This window comes from Epinephelus lanceolatus, chromosome 20 (assembly GCF_041903045.1).
Source record: "Epinephelus lanceolatus isolate andai-2023 chromosome 20, ASM4190304v1, whole genome shotgun sequence".
Lineage (NCBI taxonomy): Eukaryota > Metazoa > Chordata > Actinopteri > Perciformes > Serranidae > Epinephelus > Epinephelus lanceolatus.
The window spans coordinates 37,011,575-37,038,221 of NC_135753.1; the positions used below are offsets into that span (position 1 = coordinate 37,011,575).

The following is a 26,647-nucleotide window of genomic DNA, read 5'->3' on the forward strand; positions in this document are numbered from 1 at the left end:
CTCTGGATACGTCACCCCGTGTATTGTTTCGATTGGTCGTAGTGTTATCCGATTGTGTGAAGTGATATTTTCAAATGCATGCTTGGTGCCGCCCCTCGAGTTGGGCCATTTGCATTACTCATAGCCAGAACCTAAATCTTTCTAGATTTGGGTCTGGATTTCCAGGCTATGCCGGTACTGTTCTTTCAGGAAAAAGTCCTGTGCAGCATCTCTGTGGTTTAAACACCACAGCCTACCTGAGTATTGTTGCTGAGCGTGTCCATCCCTTTATGACCACAGTGTACCCATCTTCTGATGGCTACTTCCAGCAGGATAACGCACCATGTCACAAAGCTCACATCATCTCAAACATGACAATGAGTTCACTGTACTCCAATGGCCTCCACAGTCACCAGATCTCAGTCCAATAGAGCACCTTTGGGATGTGCTGGAACGGGAGATTCTCATCATGGATCAACTGTGTGATGTCATCATGTCAATATGGACCAACATCTCTGAGGAATGTTTCCAGCACCTTGTTGAATCTATGACGCCAAGAATCAAAAAGGAGGTCCAACCTGGTACCAGCAAGGTGTACCTAATAAAGTGGCCAGTGAGTGTACATTGCCTGTGAAAATGGAAGTGTGTTTTGAAAAGACAAGATGCATTTAATGAGTGTAAACTGACATGCTGTCCCTAAATGTCCAAAACTAATGCAGGAGGTTACCTAGTGTGTCATATTTTGATGTGTTGGTCAGAGCTGATGCAGTGAGTTTATAATTCTGTCTGATATGAGGCAGGTTCATTTTGGAAAGAGAAACGACATGACGTTTGTATTCCTGTATCATCCTTTTACGTGCCGTAACTTTGATTCAACCTGAAATGATGTGCAGCAGAGACTGAGCTCACACCTGATTGTTTTCATCATTGATCATTCACTTCAGGTGCTCGTTTGAGAAAGTGTGCGTGTGTGTGAGAGCAAGAGAGGACATGACTCCCAGGTTGTACTTGTATCTCAGTGGATCAAAGATTAATGCCTCTGTCCTCAAATGCACTTTGATTTCACAGACCTTATTTTTTGGAAAGTTTTGAGCAGCAACTTTTTGAAACAAATGAAAGGCTCCATCAGGGCAGCTCTCAGTGCTCGTTGCCTTCAGGCCGCTCCGCCAATACATTAGTGACTGACTGATATTGTCTGTCTGGCGTTAGAGGCTTCTGTCTGGCGTTAGAGGCTTCAACAATTCGTCTAATTAAAAAGTCAAATCCCAGCATTAAGTTTGGAGTAGTGAGGCTACATGTTTGAAATGAAAGAGCAAATGTTGAGTTGAGCTTGTGTCAAAATGTCTCACAGTAGTTTGTGATGAAACACAACAAAAATAGTCTTGGTTGTGGTATTGCTTTTTTATATTTCATGAAATATGCATTCTGTTGACGTTCTTCCAATTCTTTTTTACAAACACAGTGAGAACGCAGAGAAGAGAACACTCAGTGAGCCACAGAGAATTTGGTAAGACGAATTGAACATGGTGTCACTGAGAAACACAGCATGAGTGACAATAGTCCCGGTGTTATTACAGAGACCATCTCAGCTGATTGGTCTGACTCCTCCAGCCGGCCTGAGGGTTTATTTGCTCAGGACAGCTGACTTAGCTGACATTAGTTACACTCCATAACACTGCATTTGCATCATAGGGCAAGACAGGAGAAATGAGCTTTCTGCTAAAAATACTGTCGGCTTCCAGAGGGCTGCAGAGCTGGCTGTGAAACACCAACAAAATATATCTTAACATATGAATAGTTTAACATTTTGGTAAATTTGCTGATTAGAACTCTTTCTGAGAGCGGGATGAGAAGATGGATATCAGTCTTGTGTGTTAAATATGAAGCTAAAGAGAGAGCTCATGTAGCTGAGCTTAGCACAAAGACTGGTAGCAGGGGGAAACAACTAGCCTCGCTCTGTCCAAAGTTCACCCACTAACACCTCTAAAGCCGACATGTACTCATTCCCAGGGCACCAAATACTGTTCTCGTCACCCTTACGCCTCTTTATGAGATCCACCGCGCTTTTCACTATCTCCAATGTAAACCCATCAGCAGCAAAGCTTGAGCAACTGACGAAGAGTAAAGAGCGAGAAAGTCTTCAAACAACACAAGACTTTCACCCAGGAGACCGCAGTTCGTATCCTGTGTGAAACTAAAAGTCTACGTTATTTTAACATAATGTTGTGTCACTTACGTACCTGTGTCTCATGTGAAACCAGAAGTCAGTGTTTTGATGCAATGCTACGCAATTTACGTAAAGTTGTTGCACTTTCAGTACGTTTACATGCGAAGTTAAGTCGAGCTACGGTTAAAGCTCGACTAGGACATTTAACTGGCCTACTGTCCTTGTCCCAGTATACAAGCACGCGAGAGGAATCCATTTATTGAGCCAAGTATGTGCTACTCCTCTACGATAGGTGGAGATATGCCCCCTTTCAGCTTGTTAGTATTGGACCTTTTTCCTGTTGACCTATTACGCCACAGACCAAACAATGGACAAACAAGTTAGCTACGGTTAGCTAGTGATGGCCAAATGAAGCGTCATGAAGCGTTTTCTTTTTTTTCTGAGCCCACTAGATGGCGCTTTTTGTTCAACAAAAGGTTGAAAGCACACTGAATTGCCATTCTTTGAGCCTCTCTCTTTAAATCATGAACGCCATCTAGTGGGCTCAGAAAATAAACAAAAAGATTCATGAGGCTTCATTTGGCCATCACTATGGTTAGCTAGCAGCTAACTGGTACCATGGTGGACAACTTTACAGCTCTGTACATTTGGTCCGTCCAAAAAGTCACGGCTCTGGATGTAGATTTCTCCATGTTGTTACCGGCTTCTTCTTCTGTTACACATTTAATGCTATTGGACTTCCGGGTCAAAGCCCGGGGCGGAAACTGTGGAGCATGCTCAGAGCGCCTCGGCCAGTTTGGGTCTAATTGACTGGATACATGCAGGAATTCAGCTCCCAATGGCATTATCTGGGTGTTAGTCCAATTTTGAGAAATTTGATTTAGTACGATTTCAGTCAGTCTAACATGTTTACGTAGATTTTAAATGTCCGGTTTTAGTCGGACACAATTTATCAATTTTCTGTGATGTCATGTAAACATACTGACGTCACATTACAGATGTTTCACAACACTACCTACATGTTACAATGTGTTTCAGCTGTGCGTTACTGAGATACCCTGAAGGGCACCCTGTGCGTTGCTATGAGACACGGAGGGGCGTGAGAAAAGTGTCGGTATTTGATGACCTGGGAATGAGAATGGATTACAAAAGCTCACTTTGCCTGGATCATGTAACATCAGCTTCAGCCTGACTTTTCTGAGTCGTTTCAGATGATGTAATTAGCATGATATCATAGAGGCCATCTTAAAGCCATTTAACACATATTCAACACCATTTTGCAGGATTGTCATCTTCACAGGAGCTAGCTGGAAACATAAAAAAAAGTTTTGAAAGCAACTGATGAATCTAATATTAGTTAGCTCAGGACTTTACTTTTTCCCAAAATGCTGAACTATTCATTACTTTGGAGGAAAGAACTTCAGTCTTTACAACTTCTGCTGAGTTTGAATAGGTGAACTCTTTTTTTCTAACGTGGCAATAAATCAAATTAAACACTGCAGACAAGTATTAAGTTCATGTTGGCTCCAGAGGACATAAACACAACAACCATATTCATAATAATAATAATAACAATAATAATAATAATACAAATAATAATAATGATAGTTCGAGGAGCCGTGGTGAAGGTTCTCCGCTACAGAGCTGCCTAGCACAGTAATACTGTTAGAGACAGGGACACGTTGTGCTGTACAGGCAGACAGACAAACACATAGAGATGGGACAACAAACACACACACACACACACACACACACACGCACGCACATATGCACACACACACACTGTAATACATTCTGGAGTAAAACCACTTCATAATTGTCATCATGCAATAAAGAATAACAGCTATTTGCTTAAAAACATGGCACATAGGTGATCATTATTTCAATCCGTTACACATCAAATATAGAGACATTTCTTAACAAATATAAAGTTATTGCATTTTCATTATTACTTCATATAAGACACTATATGCAAGGCATACTGTGGAAATCTTCTCTACCCACAGTGGATTGTGGGTAGTGACTATGTGATTGTCCTTTTTGTTGTTTAATGGCTTCTAGTTCATATTTACAGACAGGAAGCATCCCTTTAATGCCTTTCAGAGCTACTGGCCTCACACAAAGGGAGCTGTGGTCGGGGTCTTTCTGATGGGGCGCTTCCTGGTAGCAAATGTCCTTTGATAGCGAAGGAATGACACGCCTTACTTTGCCTCTGATTGGCTTACCCTGACCCTAACCAATTCCATTCTTCTTGCCAAGACCAATCCAACCAATGAAGGCAACAAGTACTAGCCAATCATGGCAGAGTAGGGCGGGTCATTTGTTTGCTGTCGTAGGATCTGCAAATTTGCGTCCTGGTAGCACTTTATTAGTGGTTCCTCTAATGTTGTGTTCACACCGGGTGCGAATAAAACAATTTGCAAAAGTGAATTACATGTAAAGACGCTCATTCCCCCTGGACGACGCAATGGACTTGACGAGAATGACACAAAATAAGTGAATTAAGTGGAATTTCACATCATATGCTTATTCACGAGAGCTGAAAAATCTTAAGTTTGCGCCACAATAACCAATCAGTGTTGAGATCCTCCGGAGACGTATGATGCCGAGGATGTACCAGCAGAAGTTCATTCATCGATTCAGTGATTTCACGCCCATATGATGCAGGGTATTTGCCCGTATGAAGCAAGTCAACACAAAATATTTAGCGTTCAAACTTGCACGAGTAACGCAACCTGAAAATTCGCATCGCGTTTGGTGTAAACACAACATAACACACACTACATGGGAACACGTTGACACCTTGACACCGGAATATCGCTGCAATCCTAGCTTGAAACAAAGACAGCATAATATTCCAACAAATATGAAAAAATACGATGAACTGGGGGTAATAACCCTGATGATGTCACAGTGATGTCATCAGGGTTATCCCAGCAGTTAAAACTTGATGAAGGTGTTGGCATTTATTGGACAATAAGAACCTAATAAAACGTCTATCAAATGAATTATGGGGATTCTAGGATCCAGTACTATGAACTAAAAGTTACAATATCCCATGTTGACCATTCTTTGCAAGACTTTATGAAGGTGCAACACTAGATTGGTGGAGTACACCCTGAAGTACAAATCAGGAACTCAGCATTCCTGTCGACCATTTTCCAAAGCATACAGTCAGATTTTAAATGGTTTCCTCCAGACAGCTATTGGCTTCAGCTCATTTCACAACGCTGTAAAAAAAAAGGGGTTGTAAAAGGGGAGATGGGTGATCCATCACAGCGATCGCTTTAATTTTGTCTTAAAGTTAAATGATCTTGTGTTACTCAGCTCCAATCAGGGACTAGAACTATCAGTCTCAATCTTAATCATGCAAAAACAAGCAAACTCACTTTTTCTTTTCGTAATGTCAGTTCTTGTCTACGGGGTGTGATTTTTCTGACAATGTGCTCGAGCTCATTCCAGCTTTTGAAGCATCACTGAATGCACCACTGGGCAGAGGTTTGAGTTACGGCCCTTATTAGCAGCTGCATTACTGTGTGATGATGACCAAAGGGGGATTAACTGTAGATGGATACTGGTTGACTGACTATATGAAGCAGCGTTTATGTCTCAGGGTCTAATTTTCCTACTGATCAACATGAAATTATTGTTATTATATATTTTAAAATCTATTTGACTCATTTATTGATCATTTATTGGTGGTCCTGTGGTTCCTGCTTCTCAAATGTGAGGATTTGCCTTTGGTTTTTGGACAGTAACTTGGACAAAATGTAACATGTGAAGGCCTTATCGTGTGTTAGGACGGTCGTTTTGTTGTGGCTTGTGGCAATATCAGCCTGTTCACACCTGGTATTAACACATGTCTTGTGTGACCCGATCACTAGTGATGGCCAAATGAAGCCTCAATTCAGTGTGCTTTCAACCTTCTGTTGAACAAAGAGTGCGATCTAGTGGGCTCGGAAAATAAAGAAAATGCTTCATGAAGCTTCATTTGGCCATCACTACTGATCACAAGTGGGCAGCGCTAAATACAAGTGTTAACGACCACCAAGATATTTTGTGATCTGATCACTTAAAACTACTTGCAACTACTACTCTCATATCATCCTGAGACCCTGTGTCCTCATATGAGGACATCACATTTTGGGTTTAATTGACCTTGTACTTCATTCTACTTAACTCAGACCTGCTGTCCTCATTTGTGGAAACTTTTTTGTGCCATCTAGTGGTAGAATGAACACAATACAGTAATCCATATAAAAACAAGATGGCAGCCATCCCTGCCAAGTCAGTCTTGAGCAGATCCTGACACCAAAGTGGACAAGGTCCAAGACCTGGTCGCATTTTATGGTTGCAACTTGTTTAGTTGTGATTAATAATGTTTGTAGTTTGATATGGCAACAAATTTGACCAATTTTAGCAACAGTAACAAGATATGACTCTGTTTAAGTATTCGTTTAAAGACATTGGGACTTCAGCATTGTTCCGTTTGAGGAAGTTGGGACTTACTTATCGTTGACGATGTTTAGTTTTACCTGATCTTGCTGATCCCAAATAGCTAGGAGACATTAAAAATGCATACCAAACAAAAGTTCGGGTCTCAGGAGGATATACTTCGAAAGTGCCACAGAATAGCATATTTAGTGTTATTCTTGTAGAATTTAGCTTTAAATTTAACAAACTTAATTATATCCCTGATTATACTTTGGTTACCAAAGTCTTCACATGTTCCGTTTCACACCAAAGTTACGCCTTTGCTAACATGGTTGTGAAATAAGCTGAAAAGGAGGAAATCCATGATGTTATACTTTGAAAAATGCTCAGCAGAAATACACGAGTTGAGTTGAGTTATCGGGCTACGGAGCAGAACAACACTGGTATATTGTCATAGAATTAATGACAGTTGCTCCCTTAAGCATTTTTCCCTTTATACTTTCTGCATTCATGCATTTATAGTACTAACTTATAATACATGAACGCTACTTTATGAACATCAGATAAAGTGTTACCAGGACTGTTTTGGAAGGAAAGCTTGGTGTCATCAGGTAAGACTGACATCTAACCCCGACCACCACATCAGAACCTGGGCTCCCTTAATATTTCCACTTTTTGATTGACTCCGTAACTTTGTTTGGTCAGTAGTTACAACCGACTTTGGAGGCTGGATTAGTTTCATCTGAGCTGGCTCAGTCCATGAGCATGGCACTAATACTGCTGAGGTTAGAGGTTCAAACACGAGGTCCATATACACCTCACATGTATATACAGTACAACATGCACTGCGGTACAGACTGTGCATTCTCATTTAGCGGAGGCTTTAAAAGTGTCACATGAACGCTGACCAGACTCCATCTGATACACACTGAAGTCTGGAATGAGTGACACCAATCTGTGTGTGTGAGTGGTGTGAAAGTGTGTGTGACCGAGGGAATTTTGGGTAATTTGTCAGACAGATGTGCTGCCAGACAGGGATGTTTTGTCCTCGTCTGTTGAAATCCAATCGGACACACACACATGCACAAACACACACACACACATATAAACCCACACATAAAGCCTCGGCGCAAGACAGAGTGAGTCATGAAATTTACATTCCCACTCAACAGCTTTGAGAGGAGAGCTCGCTGCTAGGGCTAATGGATAAACACTGCTGGTATGAAGTCAAATGCTTCTTAAAGGTCTCACACACACACACATACACACACACACACTCACACACTTAAGCACACTTCACTGGAGGGAAACCCAGTGAGTAACTCTTCCACTCAATAACACTGTTCATACAAAAGCTTTCCAGAATAATAGCTTTTCCACCGCCTTGATTGTTTGGCACGCAGGTGAGTCAATAGGAATGATTGTCGAAAAAAGGCGTCGCCGCTGCTTCTTCCTGCTCCGTGACCACCGGACACACTCACCTCATGACATCCCCAACATCCCAGGAAGAGAGGCGCAGGTACTTTGGAACACTCAAGAGTTAGTGAGAGAGATGCTGGAGGGGGTTATAAGCACTTAGACCTGGTGGAGGACAGGGGCTGCAGCGATGACGAGGCCCAGGAGGAAGCACAAGCCCGGGGGCAGAGGTGAAGGCGGAGTGCCCCCGGACGAGCGGATGGAGGAGGTCTTGATCTCGGACACGAGGAATGCGGAGAGAGGGACGTGGGAGACCAGCGTGGGGCTGGCGTAGTTGATGAGGGAATCAATCTTCTCAGCCTCCTTACTGCAGGCTTCGATCTGGAAAAAAATAAGAGCGCACGATCAACACTCTGATTTCCCAGCTCCTCCATCTGAGTCAGCATGGGAGCACTGCCAGCATCTCATTGTATCGATCTTTTTTTATTAGTTTTTAAATGCACTTTGGTTTTATTACAAAATGGATGTCAGCAAATCACTGTCATCCACCTATTCTGATGTATGAATTACAACAGCTGCATGTTGGTTCTAGCGTGAACATGAATAACATGAATAACAGTCATATCTTTGAACAATATCAAGCAGGATTCAGGACCCAGCGTAGCACAGAAACAGCTCTTTTTAAGGTTAGTGATTTACCAATCGCTGCTGACTCCGGGGACACAGTTTTAATTCTGCTCGATCTGAGTTTAGCATTTGATTCAGTACACCTCAGTATCCTTATAAACTGTCTTTATTACTATGTTGGAATTAGGGACAGTGCTCTTGCCTGGTTTCCCTCCTGTCTCTCTGAAAGATCTTTAATGAGAGAATATTCCTCACCCCCAGCCCCCCGCTCTTGAGGTGTTCCCCAGGGGTCAATTCTGGGTCCTCTCCTGTTTTCAATTTCTATTCTAGTCTGCATATGAAATTGATGAACACATGATCAACAACATTCATGGAGGTGAAAATGAACTTTATGCATGGTTAGTTCACTTTCATTTTTGTGGACTGCATTGTTAGGGTAGCTGATAATAACAGTACAGCTCAGTAGCTGTTTCCTTACTGTAAAATGCCAGTGTGGACACATCGTTCCCACACATACACAAGTCAAATTTATCCAGCTTACTGTTGTGCTGAAAGCCAATTCCACCGACCTTGGCCGTGTCATCCATAATAAATGACTGATTGACTGAAACAGAGTACACCAAGTTAGAATGTGCGCCTTTGGGAGTTCAAACTTTGTATGTTCAACAGACAGGAAGATACAATACGCTCAGTTCGGGAGAGGATCATTCTTGCTGACATCACCAGCTCAGAACCAACTGTACTTTGCTGCGTGACAAAATGATCTCAACAAAAAGTCCATGACCAAATGTCGCTATGTGACAAAGTCGGAGTGAGATTTCCTAAATTAGCACCCCCGACTGGTGGATGACAGAACGGCCCATATATGACCACAGTTCCTGGTAAACATTGTGAAGCAACCACAACTGCACTTGGTAAGGTTTAGAAAAGGTATCATGGTTTGGCGTAAATAATAAATATTAATACCTTATTACTAAGGTAACGTAACGTCACACACACATTATGTTTTCCTACATTGTTAAATAACTAATTGACTTTTGATTTCTCATGGGACACAGACAGCGGTCTCCTGGATGAAAGCCCTGTGTTTGTTTGACCCATCCACTCCCTCTAGCCCTGAGCAAACTTTGTCCCTCTTTTCATTTCGTTCCCTGACTATCGCTTTTGCTCCCGTCATAATTACTACGGCCACCAGGGGTGATTGCCTAACAAAAACCGTAAGTATGGGTTGTAATTTCTGCTTGTACAAAACAATATTTGTGGTTGTGTTTCGGAGGACAGTCTCCTGCTGGTGAGTACAAAGTGCACTCATACAGACACATATCAGCTCCCATTGCCTCCTGAATGAAAGAGGCAAAGTAAAACCACTGCTGGTCATTTGGACTGCACTTGCCTGGATGTGGACTTTTACTTGAAACAGAAGACGTGCTGTGACTGGTGATGGAAGGCAGAATTTAAGTTGGTATAACTCTGGTGAACCGGTGGAAAGCTGTTCTGTGCGTCATTATTCACTTTCAGGGTTGTTGGTTTTGCTTTGGCTCTAAAAAGCTTTGACTGAGGAACAAACTATCGGTGCAGTGAGCTCAGATGTGATTTGAAACGTAGAAACTTTGTGTTGGCACAGCCTCCATCAACCCAAGGATGAATACTACTTTACTTTACAAACAAGCTGAAGAAGCTGTTGCTTAGTAACAGCTAAAACTAAAATTGCTAATAAGCTTCTCTTAACCACTGAGACTTGTTTGTTTTGTGTTTCTTCATATTTATCCTTGTCTTTTTTCCCAGCAGTTGATTGTCTGTCTAAATCCAATGCCATTTTATCACTTTTGAGATTCACTCTGCTTCTTGAAATATCTGTGCTTTTATTTTTCAGATGTGCACAAATATTTTTCAGAACTGAAGGTTCCTTGTGGCAGTCTTGCAAGAACTACATTTTTTCATCAAGTGTCATTATTGTTCTTTAAAAACTCAAATCAGTTACTTGGACTCTTAATTTGATGCATCTGTTTTGCTGGAAAAATCTTCTTCACTAAGTTGTTCTCTTACTCAGCTGCAGCTGTAAGTTTTTTGGAAGCCTTTCTGACTTAGCACCATGAATTTTTAAGAATAAAAGTATAAATGATGCATTGCAAAACAGGTAGTCCTACAGGTTTGGCTCATTATTGCTGTGGCCTTGAAAGAGTGAAGCTCGAGAAGAGCTGCAGATTAAAAATGAAGATGGCTGGAGAGGAATGTGGAGATTTTTTTTTTCCTCCGATACAAAAATATAGCCCTAGAAAACAGACTGTACCAGAGTATCTGAATAACTTTCATATTCACGCAGCATATACACAGCGGAGAGCAAACCTGTGGAGGCACAAACAATCCAAACTCACTGGAACACTAAGCAGCCCTTCTATTATATGCAGGGTTTATTCCCAAAATGTTTTCAGCTACATTACCACAATGATTAAGGCAATGTAGCTGAAAACATCCAGGGGAATAAACCCAGCATATGGTAGGAGTGTTGTTTACACAGAGCATGAACCGACTCCGTCAGCCTTTATTTATTATTAAACAGTGATGCATGTTCTATGTTTTTCATGTTCAAAGCCTGCCTGGTATTAACATGAAATGTGCATCTACTTATCCATCTGGATAAAGGAAAACACAGTCGTGATCAAAGAGAACACTTATTAATACCAGGGGTGAATGCAAATGTCTGTGGATCAGATGTCAGTTTTCAGATACTGGATCCAGACACAGATTGCGTGTTAATACCGGGTGTAAATGAGGCCTGAAGTCTGGCTGAAGGAGACATATTACTCTTATTTTTGGGGTTTTCTTCTGGAAAATATTTACATGCTTTAATAAATCTAGAGTGCAGGACTTTTACATATTAGAGAACAGCCCTCTCATTTGGTGCAGGGTGTCTGTGGAGGCGAGGTGGATAGTAGGTTTGGTGTGGCATCTGATGCGGGCCCTGTGTTGGACCGTCATGGTGGAGAGGGAATTGAGCTCTTGATTTACCAGTTCATCTACGTCCCAGCCCTCACCTGTAGTCATGAGCTTTGGGAAGTGACCAAAGCAATGAGATCGCAGATACAAGGAGTCAAAATGAGTTTTCCCCCTGGGGTGGCAGGGCTTAGACTTAAGGCCCTGACACACCAAGCCAACCTTCAGCGGTCGGTCAATGTTTGGCTTTCGGTGGGCATCTGTTGCTGTAGATGGTGCGGTGTGTCCAGCACTGTTGCCCCTCGTCAGCCCCCATCGGACCCCGCTGTGCACCGTTGCTTTTTTTTAACCTATTCAGCATGTTGAAGCAGCGTTGGCAGAGCCTGTCTGTGAATAAAATCACGCTGATTGGCAGTTAACTCTGCGCATGAGAACAGAAACAGAAGTGAGGAAAGTAAACAGTGACCTAAAGTCAAGATGGAGTGAGACCAAAACAGACTTAGTACGTAAGTTAACATTAACTTTCTTAGCTATTGAGCTCTTTAGCAAAAATGTGTTATGATAGTTTGTGCTATTGTTCACTGGTGCATGGGTAATATGCTCTCTTCTTTCAACATTGGATTGTGTTGTTAATGTGCTAACTAGCATCAAGACAGTCTTCCGGTTTCCCTTTTTTAAATGACAATTTGAGACTATCGCTGTCTGTTGGTATAGACAGTTATTTCCTCTCATGCGGAATGTTTGTGGTGTATTCATGTGCAATGGTGATGTCAGGCAATACAGCAGGGGGTCTTTGTCGCCGCTAGCTCTCTGGATTTGGTGTATCTGGGCCTTTAGAGATAGGGTGAGGACTCAGACATCCGGAGGGAGCTCAGAGTGTTGCTGCTGCTCCCTTGTGTTGACAGAGGTGACATCTGATCAGGATACCTACTGAGCGCCTTCCTTTAGAGATGTTCCAGGCATGTCCAACTGTTAGGAGGCCCCAGGGTCATCTAAGAACACGCTGGAGGGATTATATATCTCATCTGGCCTGGTAACACCTTGGGATCCACCAGGAGGAGCAGGACAGTGTTGCTGGGGAGAGGGAGGGCGTGAAGATGTGTCCAAAATTTGACGAAATTTCCTCCAGGCATTTGAGAAATTACAAGAATGGGACGGACAGACAGATGGATGAACAACCCCAAAAAACTCTGGTCACAGCTGGCACCGAGCTACGTAGAGGCATAAAAATGCGACACCTCTCTTTTTCCTATTACTGCAGCACCTGTATTCACCTTCTGTCAGAGACTCTCTGTTTCAGCACCTGTCTCTTTAAGGCACCCTCCCAAAAAGCCTCGAGGACAAAAAGACACAAAGTCTCTTTTTTTTTTTTTGCACATTAATTAGCAGCCTGAATTTGCATATGCGATCTCGGCACCTAAGCACTTTGTGTTTTCAGCGTTCAGCACTGTCTTCATTTGAACTGATTTTACATTTGTTCGTCTTTGTTACCTGTCTAGATTGTTGCATTATGTAACTGTGTATATTTTTATGATGAATGTGTTTGTATACTTGGCTGCAACCAAATTTATACTGGTGGTATAATAAAGTTTGACTTGACTTGACATGCTGTTGCTTCCACAGGGCCGGGGCCAAGAAACATCGCTGTGTTCCTCGCTGTAATAGTGCCACCAAACCATTTTTTAAAGCCCAACAGTTCTTTTACTGACAATAACCAACTCTTTTTTGTCCCTAAACCTTTTCACATATTAACCACAGTGTTGTTAAAACATAGAAAATAAAGTTAAACATATATGCTACATAATAATGTGCAAATTTAACAGATCAATGGTTTGCAGAAATGTACAATTTGTTCTGAAGATTTGTTTGTCTTTAATTCACTGGCTGTGATGGAGGGGTAACATCCTTCCATTTTAATAGAAATGAGTGTCTAGCTAATGGAGAGAAAAGCTGATGGCCTTCTGTAAGTCAGCAGGGAGGCTGGAATCAGCTGTAACTGAGACTATACCAAAAATAGCAATTGTAGGAGAAGGCACAATATTACAGCCATAAGTCTTGAAAATGGTGTCAAACAAGGATGAGCAGAAAGGGGCAAGTTTTAGACAAGATCACACCTTGCTACAATCAGTGGAATTCACTCAGCGTCAGGATCTCCAACATCTACTGAGGATAAATGTTTTGATTCACCTAGAAATTAAATGACAAGGTGCTCTTTTCAAGTGCAAATCTTGTCTCACTTTGGTTAATTAGAATAACCGCCCCAGTGGTTGTATGCCTCTGTACAACAGTCAAGTTTAATTTACAGCACTTCCATGTCAGTGAAAACATGGATGCTTCACACACAGAAGATCGATACAGTCAGCACAGTGTCAAGATTAGAGTCACCAATTCAGTATCTGACCAAATGTCTCCCCTTCTGTTCCTGAGATATGACGTTAAGTAACGGCCCGAAAAGTGATTTCTGCAGAACATGATGATGTCACAGTGAAGTTGGCGTTTGACTTTTTGGATATAAAATGTCATCACTTCATTATTTTATCCTGTCAGACATTTGTGTGAAGTTTGGTCATAATAAAGATAAGAGTTATGGCTAAACACATGTTTTGTGAGGTCACACTGACCTTGATATTTGACCTTCAACCACCAAATTTTTTATCAGATTATTCTACAGTTGAAGTGGATGTTTGTGTCAAATCTGAAGAAATTCCCTGAAGGTGCTGTGAAGATATCCTGTCCACCAGAATGAGATGAATGCAAGGTGACAGTGACCTATGACCACCAAAATCGAATCAATTCATTGTTGAGTCCGAGTGAATATTTGTGACAAATACAACAGAAGTCTCTCAGTGTATTCTTGAGATATCACGTTCACAAGAATGAGATGGACATAGTTACAATGACCGTGACGTTTGACCTTCAACCACCAAAATCTTATCAGTAGGGATGCACCGAAATGAAAATTTGTGGCCGAAGCCGAAGCCGAAGCCGAATAATATTAAACGCTTGGCCGAATACCAAGTACGGAATATTGTTGTTTAGTTTTTCATTAGTTTTTGCAGATGAACCCCCTCCAGATTAGTGCTGTCACGGTACCAAAATTGGATCCCACTGTACGATACCAATGAAAATATCATGGTTCTGAGTAGTATCACGATACCACAGCAAAAATGAGGCAGATGTGCCTTTTGTCATTTATAAAAAGATAAATCACTTTTCTATAATACATCAATGATATTTCAATGGAATAAATTACCTATTGACTTATTCATACTTCAAAAACAGCATCAATAAGTGATTAACATAGGGGGGGATCAAAATAAAATAAATAAATAAAATAAAAATCAACCAGCCACCCTCCTCCCCTGACAAGTAAAGAACAGTCCCTTCATAAGTAAAGAACAGTCCCTTCATAAGTAAAGAACAGTCCCTAAAGTACGGTGAGGTTTGTGGACCGTTACCTGCCACTAAGAGAGAAATGTGAACGGCTCGTTTCTCCTCTGACACGTCACGTACGGTCTGTGTTTGGCTGGCTCGACTGTTCAGGTACTTTTGGGCAGTCATGACGCCAAGAAGAGGATATTATTGGAGCCGACTTCTCCATCGCCTGGTAAGCCGATGGCCGCCGTAATTGACAGGAATGCATTACTGTCTGTGTCTGTGACAGAGTCCTGCACTGGGTCGGGTACCCGCGGGTACCCAACGGGTAGTTTTTAAAAAAACATTTTCTCCCGGGTTCGGATCTGGGTGGAAAAAATAGCACGCGGGTCGGATCGCGGGTTCGGTTAACTACAGATAACTATCTTGGTCATTATTTACTCTCTGAGGATCGCCTCCACTATTTCGCAACGATCACTGGTTCAGCTGTTTACACGCGTTTCACCATCTAATAACACAATTTGTGATTGGATGACAGAATCAACATGGCTGCCACCGTCTAACAAGCGCCGCTTCCAAAACAGTAAATAATTATTTAGGTATTTGAGAATTAAGTGGATAAAACGTACAACTATCACTTTATAATGTTTCTGAAGTGTTTCCCTGATGGATTACTTCTCTCCTCGATGGATTCTAAAAACACGTGACGGCTCGTAACTGCTGAACGTCACTCTGGACAGAAAGTAAGTCTATTATTACAAATGTAAAGTTCCTTTACATAGATTAAAAGTTTAAAAGCATTAAACGTAACAAACGAGTGCTTTTACACTCGTATGGGAGAAGAACACAGAGGGTTGATGATGGAGCTGAAGTCAGGTTTTTATTGTGAGAGCTGCTTCATTCAGGTCGTTGTTTACTCACTGGCACCTTAACTGTGTGTGCTGTTCAGTATTCAGCCAATATGACCCAAAATGATTACTTTAAATCCAGGTTATGGGTCGGGCTGCAGGTCGTGTTTCAACGGGTCGGACTGGGTTGTGGTACTAATTGGCCTGATGCGCGGGTTTGCGGTTCGGGTGCGGGTTTGTACATCGCCGGGTCGGGGCGGATCTTGAAAACTGGACCCGTGCAGGACTCTGGTCTGTGACCTCCGTTCAACCCATAACTGATGGGATTCGCCTTTCGTTTCTGCTGGTGGTTGAAATCTGTAGGCTGCTTGCACAGCGTGCTGAATGATTTAAGCCTATTTTGCTCGCTCAAAACTATTTTTAGTCGCAAATGTGAGTGTGGTGACGGACGGATCGCCACACTGCCGCCATTTTACTCAGCCCATCACGGCACGCTGTTTGATTGCGTTATCAAAACACGCCGCTATTATTTGGCCTTGCTTTTAACTTATTCCACTGAATACCGAATGTGTGTTTTTTTGCAATATTCGGCCGAATATATTAGGTGCATCCCTACTTACCAGTTTATCACTGAGTCCAAGTGGCTGTTTTTGCCAAATTTGAAGAAATTCCCTCAAGGTGTTCATGAGATATCACGTTCACAAGAATGAGATGGATGTAGGGTCACAATGCCCTTGATATCTGACCACCAAAATGTAATCACAAAATCGTTAAGGCCAAGAGGACGTTTGTGCCAAATTTAAAGAAATTCACTCAAGTCATTCGTGAGATATCATGAGAATGGGACATACCTACGTATGTACATACAGACAGACGGACGACGGACCAAGACATTCTCACTCCAACCTCGTCACATACCAGCGTTTGGTCATGGACTTTCCATATCGAGATTCGACGGCAAAGGTACCCTGGGTGCGTTTGTTGTTGACGTTCTGGAACATCATGTCAACTGTTACATGCATTAACTGTTTTTCAAAATACACTTCCATTTTCACAGGAAATGTAGAGTTTGCATACAGTCTCTTTCAAAATGAAAGCACTACGTTGATACAGCACAACGAATTTAATTTTTTTTTCCTGCCCCAACAAATGCACATGGTTGGGTTTAGAAAAGAAGAACAGGATTTGGCTTTACAATCGGTTGCAGTTGGACCCATCCATCAGATCTTACACTGTTTGTTGTTGTCCCGCCACATTTCCCTCTAACGTTACCAGGCGCCATTAAACACGATAACGGCAACCAGCCTTCTATCAGGCTGACTTGAAAGGACTGCGTTTTTCGTCAGTGTCTAACGCCAAAAGTCACTGACCAAGCACTGGATTTCGATGACTTCAGAGTAAGATGAGGTTGGACTGACAACCCAAAAAACATAATACCTCTGATTATAGCTGTTGCCGGGTGGAGGCATAGAAAACACTACAGTAAAGTCTGAACAGTACTGAACCAAAATGAGATCACAGTCAAGACAAACCCTGAGTAGTTTGTTGTAATTTTACAGTGTCACGAATGCTAAATAAATATGGTTTTATTTGCTCCCTTTGCTTCGTCAGGAAGTCGGTTTGTATTTAATGACACTTAAAATCGTCACTGAGAGGTAACGCCATGAGCTGGACAGGAAGAACCTCATAGCCATTCATTTCTTCATCACTGAGGTTATTTCTAAAGGTCTTAAAGGCACATTGAGACCCTTTTTCAACATCACTTCCCTCTTCAAAAACACCGCTGCCATAATGTCACGATGCTTCTTGCTTTATTCACCGGGACAGAAAGACCTTGAGCTAAAAAAAGGCAGGAGTGCTAACAAACATTGAAAAATCTGTGCCGTCACACCTGTACCTTCCTCCCACAAGCTCCAGTGGTTCCTGCAACCATCATATGCTATACTTAGCTGATTTCACAGTGTCTTTAGAAATGAATGACTGATGTAACCTTGGTGAAATATTCCCTCTGCAAGAAGGTTGTCAGAATTATGTATTCTGCTGTTGTTTCTGCTGCCTGTAAATGATGATGTCGATCGTTTTGAGGGGTTGGCTCTACTGGGTGTTATTCTGAAAAGTGCCAAAGCAGCCAGGCTGAACTGATGCAGTCTGATATTTACTTTGTTCAAGCAGAACTTTGAGACGCTCTTGTGTAAACAGTGAAAACTATTCTAATCATCCTCCTCTTCAACTCAAAGAGATGCACGTACACTCAGCAAACTCTCTCTTCTCACTCTTTGTCTTTCTTCGTTACTCTCCTCTTTTCCATCCTCTGATTCTTCCACCACACAGTATCAGTGTATCTGCAGCTTTTGTATGAAGAATGTTCAGTGCTTTTGGGCATGAACTGATTCTGGTCTAAGATTAGATTAGATTGCTACCAGCAGCAGCATTTAAACACCAGCCTGAAGACATCTCAGCTCCAGATAGAGAGCAGCTGTACTGTGTTTTTAACCCACTTACTGGATGGCACACATAAACCTCTTCCCATTAGAATAACCTAACATGATACCCTTTCATGACTTGAGGGAACAATGAGTTTTTAAGTCATTTAAAATTACAATTAATTAGGAGATCTTATCTCAGAGGCCATAGACGTGCATAAAGAGCTTGAATAAAAGCAGAGTGATGCGGTCTCAGCAGACTGCTGTGTCTTTCTTCTGGTGACGGCAACTCTGCAACCATTATAAGCGACTGCAGGGTTAGCGAGCTAGCTTGCTAACAAGGTTGTCTATGCTAATGAGCAAACTTGCCAATAGACGAGAATATTAGCGAGCTAGCTTGCTAACTAGGTTGTCTATGCTAATGGGCAAACTTGCCAATAGACGAGAATATTAGCGAGCTAGCTTGCTAACTAGGTTGTCTATGCTAATGAGCAAACTTGCCAATAGACGAGAATATTAGCGAGCTAGCTTGCTAACTAGGTTGTCTATGCTAATGAGCAAACTTGCCAATAGACGAGAATATTAGCGAGCTAGCTTGCTAACTAGGTTGTCTATGCTAATGAGCAAACTTGCCATTAGACGAGAATATTAGCGAGCTAGCTTGCTAACTAGGTCTATGTTAATGAGCAAACTTGCCAATGGACGAGAATATTAGCGAACTAGCTTGCTAACTAGGTTGTCTATGCTAATGAGCAAACTTGCCAATAGACGAGAATATTAGCGAGCTAGCTTGCTAACTAGGTTGTCTATGCTAATGAGCAAACTTGCCATTAGACGAGAATATTAGCGAGCTAGCTTGCTAACTAGGTCTATGTTAATGAGCAAACTTGCCAATGGACGAGAATATTAGCGAGCTAGCTTGCTAACAAGGTTGTCTATGCTAATGAGCAAACTTGCCAATAGATGAGAATATTAGCGAGCTAGCTTGCTAACAAGGTTGTCTATGCTAATGAGCAAACTTGCCAATAGACGAGAATATTAGCGAGCTAGCTTGCTAACTAGGTTGTCTATGCTAATGAGCAAACTTGCCATTAGACGAGAATATTAGCAAGCTAGTTTGCTAACTAGGTCTATGTTAATGAGCAAACTTGCCAATAGACGAGAATATTAGCGAGCTAGCTTGCTAACAAGGTTGTCTATGCTAATGAGCAAACTTGCCAATAGACGAGAATATTAGCAAGCTAGCTTGCTAACTAGGTCTATGTTAATGAGCAAACTTGCCAATAGACGAGAATATTAGCGAGCTAGCTTGCTAACTAGGTTTATGCTAATGAGCAAACTTGCCATTAGACGAGAATATTAGCGAGCTAGCTTGCTAACTAGGTCTATGTTAATGAGCAAACTTGCCAATAGACGAGAATATTAGCGAGCTAGCTTGCTAACAAGGTTGTCTATGCTGATGAGCAAACTTGCCAATAGACGAGAATATTAGTGAGCTAGCTTGCTAACTAGGTTGTCTATGCTAATGAGCAAACTTGCCATTAGACGAGAATATTAGCGAGCTAGCTTGCTAACTAGGTCTATGTTAATGAGCAAACTTGCCAATAGACGAGAATATTAGCGAGCTAGCTTGCTAACAAGGTTGTCTATGCTAATGAGCAAACTTGCCAATAGATGAGAATATTAGCGAGCTAGCTTGCTAAGTAGGTATGCTATGCTGAAAATTAAGCTGTTCCAACAAAGAGTGAGGATGATAGACTTTTTCAGACCATCATCATCATCATCATCATCATCACATTGATTCTGGATGATCACCACGGCAGTGGCAGTTCTGAAATAACCTGAACAAAATGTGCAGGATAAAGATGACGCCGATGGTCCCAGACTAACACCAGCACTGCAATCTTGCAAAAAGCCTATTAAAAAAATTAAAATAATTAAAAAAAAACAAAAACGCTTTGAACAACAGTCACATAAACAGCCCGTGAAACCCTGACAGGACTGATCAGAGGAACTGCAGCTTTTAGCACTGCCACGCTGGCTTCATTTTTCAGCCTTGGAGGTTGCCACTTGGTAATAACAGTCAGGCTTACTGAAGAACACTCATTCTGAAGCACCAGGTGTGTGATGTGGAGGGTGTACTGATTCAACTTTTGTGGCATTGTCATCTGGAACCACACTGCTTCAACACTGAGAGGTGGTTGAATCTGTTCACTCTTGCTGACAATAGAAAGGGCTGGATGAGTCATTACAGTGTGATGGTTAGTCTTAAGCAGGAGTGTTAGTCGCTTTTACGTATGACAGTCATGCTGGGTTGGACCTAAGGCAGTTGCCATAACAGTTATAGAGCAGAAGTTGAATGCTGCCACATTAAGATTCAGGCTGCAGCAGCAGAAGGTGTAAAGAGATAAATGCACGTCTGATACCACCTTCTTAAGAGCACTTTAATGAACTTATCACTTCATTATCATCTTCCATGCACAAAGGAAATTAAACTGTTTTAATAAAAAAGGAAACAGCAATAACGAGCCAATTCTAAGCTGTTAATGAGATCACATCAGTTTTTTTTCCTCTTAAAAGAAGGTCACACACTGCCAGACTTTACACAGTACTTCACAGTTGCACACGCTCACAAGATGCTGATGGAGCACTGCAAACCTCCGTCAAACTGATGCTGATGACTGAATATGACTTTATTTTTAGGATTTTACAGTCAAGGATGGATTGTGCAAAATGCGAGGGTGCTTTCACACCTGCCCTGTTTAGTTCGGTTCAATCAAACTCAAGTTTGTTTGCCCCCTCAGTGTGGTCCGTTTGGGCAGGTGTGAACACAGCAATCACACTAAGGTGTGCACCAAAACAACCGGACCAAGACCTTCTTGAAGAGGTGGTCTCAGTCTGGTTCCAAAGGAACTCTGGTGCGGTTGGTTTGTGGTGAGAAGGTGTTCCGACCTGGATGTGAAGCAACTGCAGTCACATGACACATTGTTTGGGTTAAACATGAGCATGTTACAGTCCTGGAGGATTATTAATGTGCACCTCCTCCTGTACTGCCTTAATATGCACATTCAGCACATCCAATGCATCAAAACATTGTTTTCTAGTTGGAGCCGCGCCTCGTTTTCAAACTGTATGGTTTGACTAAAATGAACAATGACAGCAATATAGTCCACGATGAGCAGCGCTAAAATCAACCTGCGTAGTTGTCCCTCCATTGTGACATTAGAAAGTGTCACATTTATCTTGCAAGTGTACTCTTCTTCAACGTTTGCTTTACTTCCTGGATTTTTCCCACATGGAAATTCTGACCAATCAAGAGCAGCTTTCTCACACAAGGCATTTGATCTGGTCCTCTTGTAAATGCTGCCGTGAGAACAGGAACCAACTCTAGGCAATTATACAACTTTGGAACAACATGAGTCCCTGATTCAGACCAAAGGAGACCACTCTAAGGCTGAGAGCAACCTGAATCACAGTAATGACCATGGAGTTTTAGATTATTGAAGATAATATTGTTACTATGGTGCTAAGTTTTGATAAAATGCCATTAAATTTTACAGCTTTGCATGTGGTAAATAGAGTGAAAGGTCCCATATTGTGAAAAGTTGCACATCTTTTTAAAAATAAAGGGGGTGTAGGTGCTATATAAATACTGTGAAAGTATCAAAACGCTCTGTCCACAGTGTCTGTGCCTTTAAACGAGCCGTTGTTGTGCTTGTGACGTCACAAGTATACTTATAGATAGTGATGGCCAAATGAAGCCTCATGAAGTGTTTTCTTTATTTTCTGAGCCCACTAGATGGCGCTCATGGTTTAAAGAGAGAGGCTCAAAGAATGGCAATTCAGTGTGCTTTCAACCTTTTGTTGAACGGAAAGCGCCATCTAGTGGGCTCATAAAATAAAGAAAATGCTTCATGAGGCTTCATTTGGCCATCACTACTTATAGACCGTTTGAAACATAAACATTCCAAATGGGTCCTGGCAATGTAATTCCAGTAAAACGGTCTATACACTGCATCATGAGCTGTGTCTTAATTCAGGGGCTGCACCCTTCGAGGGCTGCATTTGAAGACCGGTCGGTGGACCAAGGCTGTCCCATTTCGAAGGCTCCCTCAAATGCAGCCGGTGACGATTATATATTAAGTTAACTTACAGTGTTGAAGAAAGAGTCTTTATGACAAGAGCTCAATCTTGCAGCCTTTGCCGGTACTTAACTGAAGACACAACATACAAATTTCACATACCACAACAATGAGCAGTTCACCAAACACTCTTATGTTCCTCCTCAGATAAACATCATACCTAACTTTCCGTGTGTGTGGGTGTGATTTCCTGCTATTTCCAGAGCTTGCGCTTATTTTATCTTAATACTTTACCACATCTTGTTCCTGGCAATGACATCTGTTTCCCATCACAATGTTTCACCATCACAATGTTTGCCAGGTCACCTTGTTCTAAGACTTCTACCCCTTGTTTGGCTTCTAACTTGACCTTAAGGGTCAAGTATTTCTAGGCCTTTTCGCCACCGCAGCAGTTGCTAACTAACTAACGGTTAACTGTTGTTGACATTACGATTAGCTAAAGGCACACAGCTTAAACAATCTTAATTTAATAAGTTTACCTGAAAACGGTCCATCAGCCTGAAATCTATCAAACAGTGGTGTCTCTGCCCGTGAATCATCTCCTCAAGACTGACATTTAAGTCAAAGTTAATCATTAAAGTTAATCTCTGGGTCCATGATTTAGGGCTAACTAACTTGCTAGCTTACTCCTTCTTTCGTCAAGCGCAGCTGGTTGCTAGGAACACCAACGGGTCAGGGCGAGAACAACTGGTGATGCAACTAGGAAATCCTCCGCAGACCAGACTGCCCCATTTCAGAGACCATTCAGCTTGGCTGATGCTGTCTTCAAGGACGTGGCCGACGTCGACCGCGAAGGCTGAGTCCTTCAAAGGCTGCAGCCCCTGAACTGAGACACAGCTATAAAGTTTATTTACAATAACTTCTGGGTAGAAAATCCTCGTGTCACGAACATAAAATCAAACAGCACTGAGCAAACACCGCCACAGTTAGTCAGGTTTTAGCCACCTAGGAAAGGCCCACCGACAAAAAATCCATATCAGCTGAAGTGTAGGCTATATTTCAAATATTGTCATGGCTTTACATCACCATCAGACAGCCTTTTCCTTTGAGAAACTGAAGCTGTTATATCAAAGCCACCAGACTCCACTGACATAAACCATAATTTATTTAAGCAGAACACTGAGTTTCTGTTCTGTGGTCTGCAATCTGTAAAATGTTTCCACATGTTAGGCGGGTGCCCAGGGTTCACCTGTGCACCAAATATAATTCAGCTTAATTAAACAGGTGTTTGATAGTTCGGTGCATTGTGGGCACTTGACGAGCAATACTTGCTTTTACTACTGACAAGATCTGATTTCTCTTGTGTAAGAAATAACTACATATCAGTCATAAACAGTGGGGGATGTGTTACGACTGTTCTACATGATTTCTATATGTGTTTTAAACATGTACCGTCTGCAGTAAACAATCCTGACAATAAAATAATGCAAATGAAGTGCAAAAAGAGAGTTGACTGAAGGAGACAGATGTGTCCTCCCCCTCAGTTTTCCACTGTAATCACATTGACCATAAATATTTATGTCCAGAAGGAGAGATGTGGGTAATTAGCAGAGCTAAATACAGCAGTGTGTGTTTATAATGTGTAGGTGTGAAAAGAAATGGGACGACTGAAAGAGCTCCTGTTCTCACGACAATACTGAGCAACCTGGAAAAATACAAACATATATACAAAAACAAGGAACATCTATGATAACGATGTATCTATGGGAGCACACAGAGAGGTCGAGGGTCCTGGTGAAGTAATTAAAAACAACAGTGTCATGTGACCTCATGTAACCGTTTTGGACATCCAGCACTAGCTAAAATTTGTGTAACATATCAAACATTATTAATCACAAATAAACAAGTTTCAACCATTAAATGTGATCAGGTTTTGTACCTTGTCCACTTGATTCGGGGTTGGCTGCAGAGTAACTTGGCAGAGATGGCTGCCATCTTGTTTTTACATGTATTAGTGAATTGTGGTCAGTTATCAAAAACAGTATCATCCATCTTTTATATGAGTCCTGATTGCTTTTAATTTATCTCAGTGTGACATTTCCACCAAAATAACTCTCATTATGAATGCATTCAGTGATGTGCCATTATGCTCTCAATGCTGCTTTACAAACTACCAAAGAAAAGATTAACAAAACGTGTCCTGACAGTAGTGATGGCCAAATGAAGCCCCATGAAGCATTTTCTTTATTTTCTGAGCCCACTAGATGGTGCTTTTTGTTCATCAAAAGGTTGAAAGCACACTGAATTGCCATTCTTTGAGCCTCTCTCCTTAAACCATGAGCGCCATCTAGTGGGCTCAGAAAATAAAGAAAATGCTTCATGAGGCTTCATTTGGCCATCACTACCTGACGGATCTGCTATCTGTGACAGATGTAAGTTCGCAAAGGGTACTCAAGGTCATATTTTCTGGTCTTGTCCTAAGATTGTTCCTTCTCCTGGTATTGTAACCTTTGACCTGCTAATCGCCCTGTTTGGTTGTTCTGAAGCTTCTCTTGATCTGCTGCATACTGAACAGGAGTCCCTGATGGTCGGCATGTTATGCCTGGTTCACACTACACGACATTTTTGTCTGTTCCAACAGTCACTATGTCAGATTACGCGATTGTGGAGTCATGATATCGTGCCATGACTTGGCCAACAGACATGACACACTACACCATGGTCCACGCCAATCATCTCCGGTCGTCTTTCACGACATGTGTGATGTCATCGAGTTATTCTTGTCCTATTTTTATTACTATCACTATAATCTCAGTCACTGTGTCTGTTCATGTGTCAGCTGAAATGTTGTTGTACTAACCTAAAAAGTGCCACTAGTAGGGTTGGGTCGGTATGAGAAAAAAAAAAAAAAAAAACGGTCTGGTTTTTGTAAAAAAAAAAAAATGCATCAAGTCGGTAATACCGGATTTTCGCCACTTGGGGGCGCAACTGACTCATTTAAAATAAAAAACGACCTTAGGACAACAGAATGACAGTAACAAGTTGTTTCTTTTATTCCTTACAAATGCAGCTTACTCAATCAGTGCAAACAAGGGTTGCCTCCTTCGTCTGGCTCAAAGCCAAAGTGTTGCTATAGTGGCACATTCTTTGATTTCTTTGAGACTAAATTGTCCGCCATTATTGACTCCGTGTCACTGTTAAACAAACTCCAGGCTACAGTAGAGGCCTCGGCGCATGCGCACTCGCACTCGCACCCCCTAGCTCAGTCCCCGCCCCCCTCTCTCTCCTGCTCGCTGTGCGCTTGGCGAAGAGGCAGACACAGGTGCCCACAGACTTGGGCGTACTGTAAGCGGAGCGGACTCCATGTAAAAATGTCCGTGAAAAATACATGCCAAACAGTCTTTTGTGTGACACTGGTGCGCAAGTTCCTGCAAATATTTCAAAATAAAAGCCTATTTAGAAAATGAAGGGATTCTCTCAGCTGAAGTTATAAGGGGCTTTTAATTTCAAACAGAAACAGGAAGTGTTGAGTTTGAAATGACGGCACGATGCATTAACTTTATCAAGGCAAATGGAAGCAGATAAAAAGTAAAAATATATAAATATGGAAGGAATAATAAATAGCAGCCTGTTTCTAATCTAGTCTGTTTGAAATGAAGCTGGGAGCCCCTTTATATCCTCCATTATGAAGAAAGAACATTCTTTGCTAGCTTGATGCTAATAGCAGTACTCAGCGGGTTGATAAAGTGCCTCTGCTGTTTCCTTTTTACTCTGTGTGCTAACGTCCCTACAGGAAATATCTAAAAGGCTGCGCTGTTGTTGTCGTACAGTTTCCATGGCAGCAGATCGCTCTGTGTTCCTACTGGTCAAAGTGACGGCTGTGACGGGAGAAGTCGTGAACAACAAAAAGAAAATCAAACATGCTAGACTTTCAGTCGGGATGTCGTGAGGCGTCCAAGACGTGGCGTTGGTTGTCGTCTACTATGACACACTACATGAGATGAAACAATGGATTATCACATATGACATACATTTTTCATGATCCGAGCCAACACCGTATGACGCTGTGTCGGGCTGTAATCGGGCTGATATCGTGTGGTGTGAACTCGGCATTAGTAGCAAAGAGGATGATTTTTAGGAATAGAAGCCGACCAGTGCTCCTTGTTTCCCCAGACGGCTCAAGAAACTAGTCTTGGGTAGAGTGAGCTGAGAGAGTTTGTATGATAAATTTGAGAGTATTTGGGGCCCAATAATTAGGCACCTTATTTCACCATCAATTAGCTGTGAGTCACAATGTTTTGTGAGTCTTAGTCATTTTTCCTTTCTGTTTATGTAACAGGCTAAACGTATTTATCTCAGTCA

At 41.8% G+C, this 26,647-nt stretch overlaps 1 protein-coding gene across 1 annotated transcript in view; it reads right to left on the reverse strand.

Moving 5' to 3' along the window:
• Positions 1 to 1,365: 1,365 nt before the first annotated feature.
• The window catches only part of reck (reversion-inducing-cysteine-rich protein with kazal motifs), a 109,565-nt gene continuing 84,283 nt past the window's right edge, over positions 1,366 to 26,647 (reverse strand). The window contains exon 21 of the mRNA XM_078162551.1: positions 1,366 to 8,377. Within this exon, the coding sequence (XP_078018677.1) occupies positions 8,156 to 8,377 (222 nt within the window). The 3' untranslated portion in view covers positions 1,366 to 8,155. The remainder of the gene's footprint in view (positions 8,378 to 26,647) is intronic.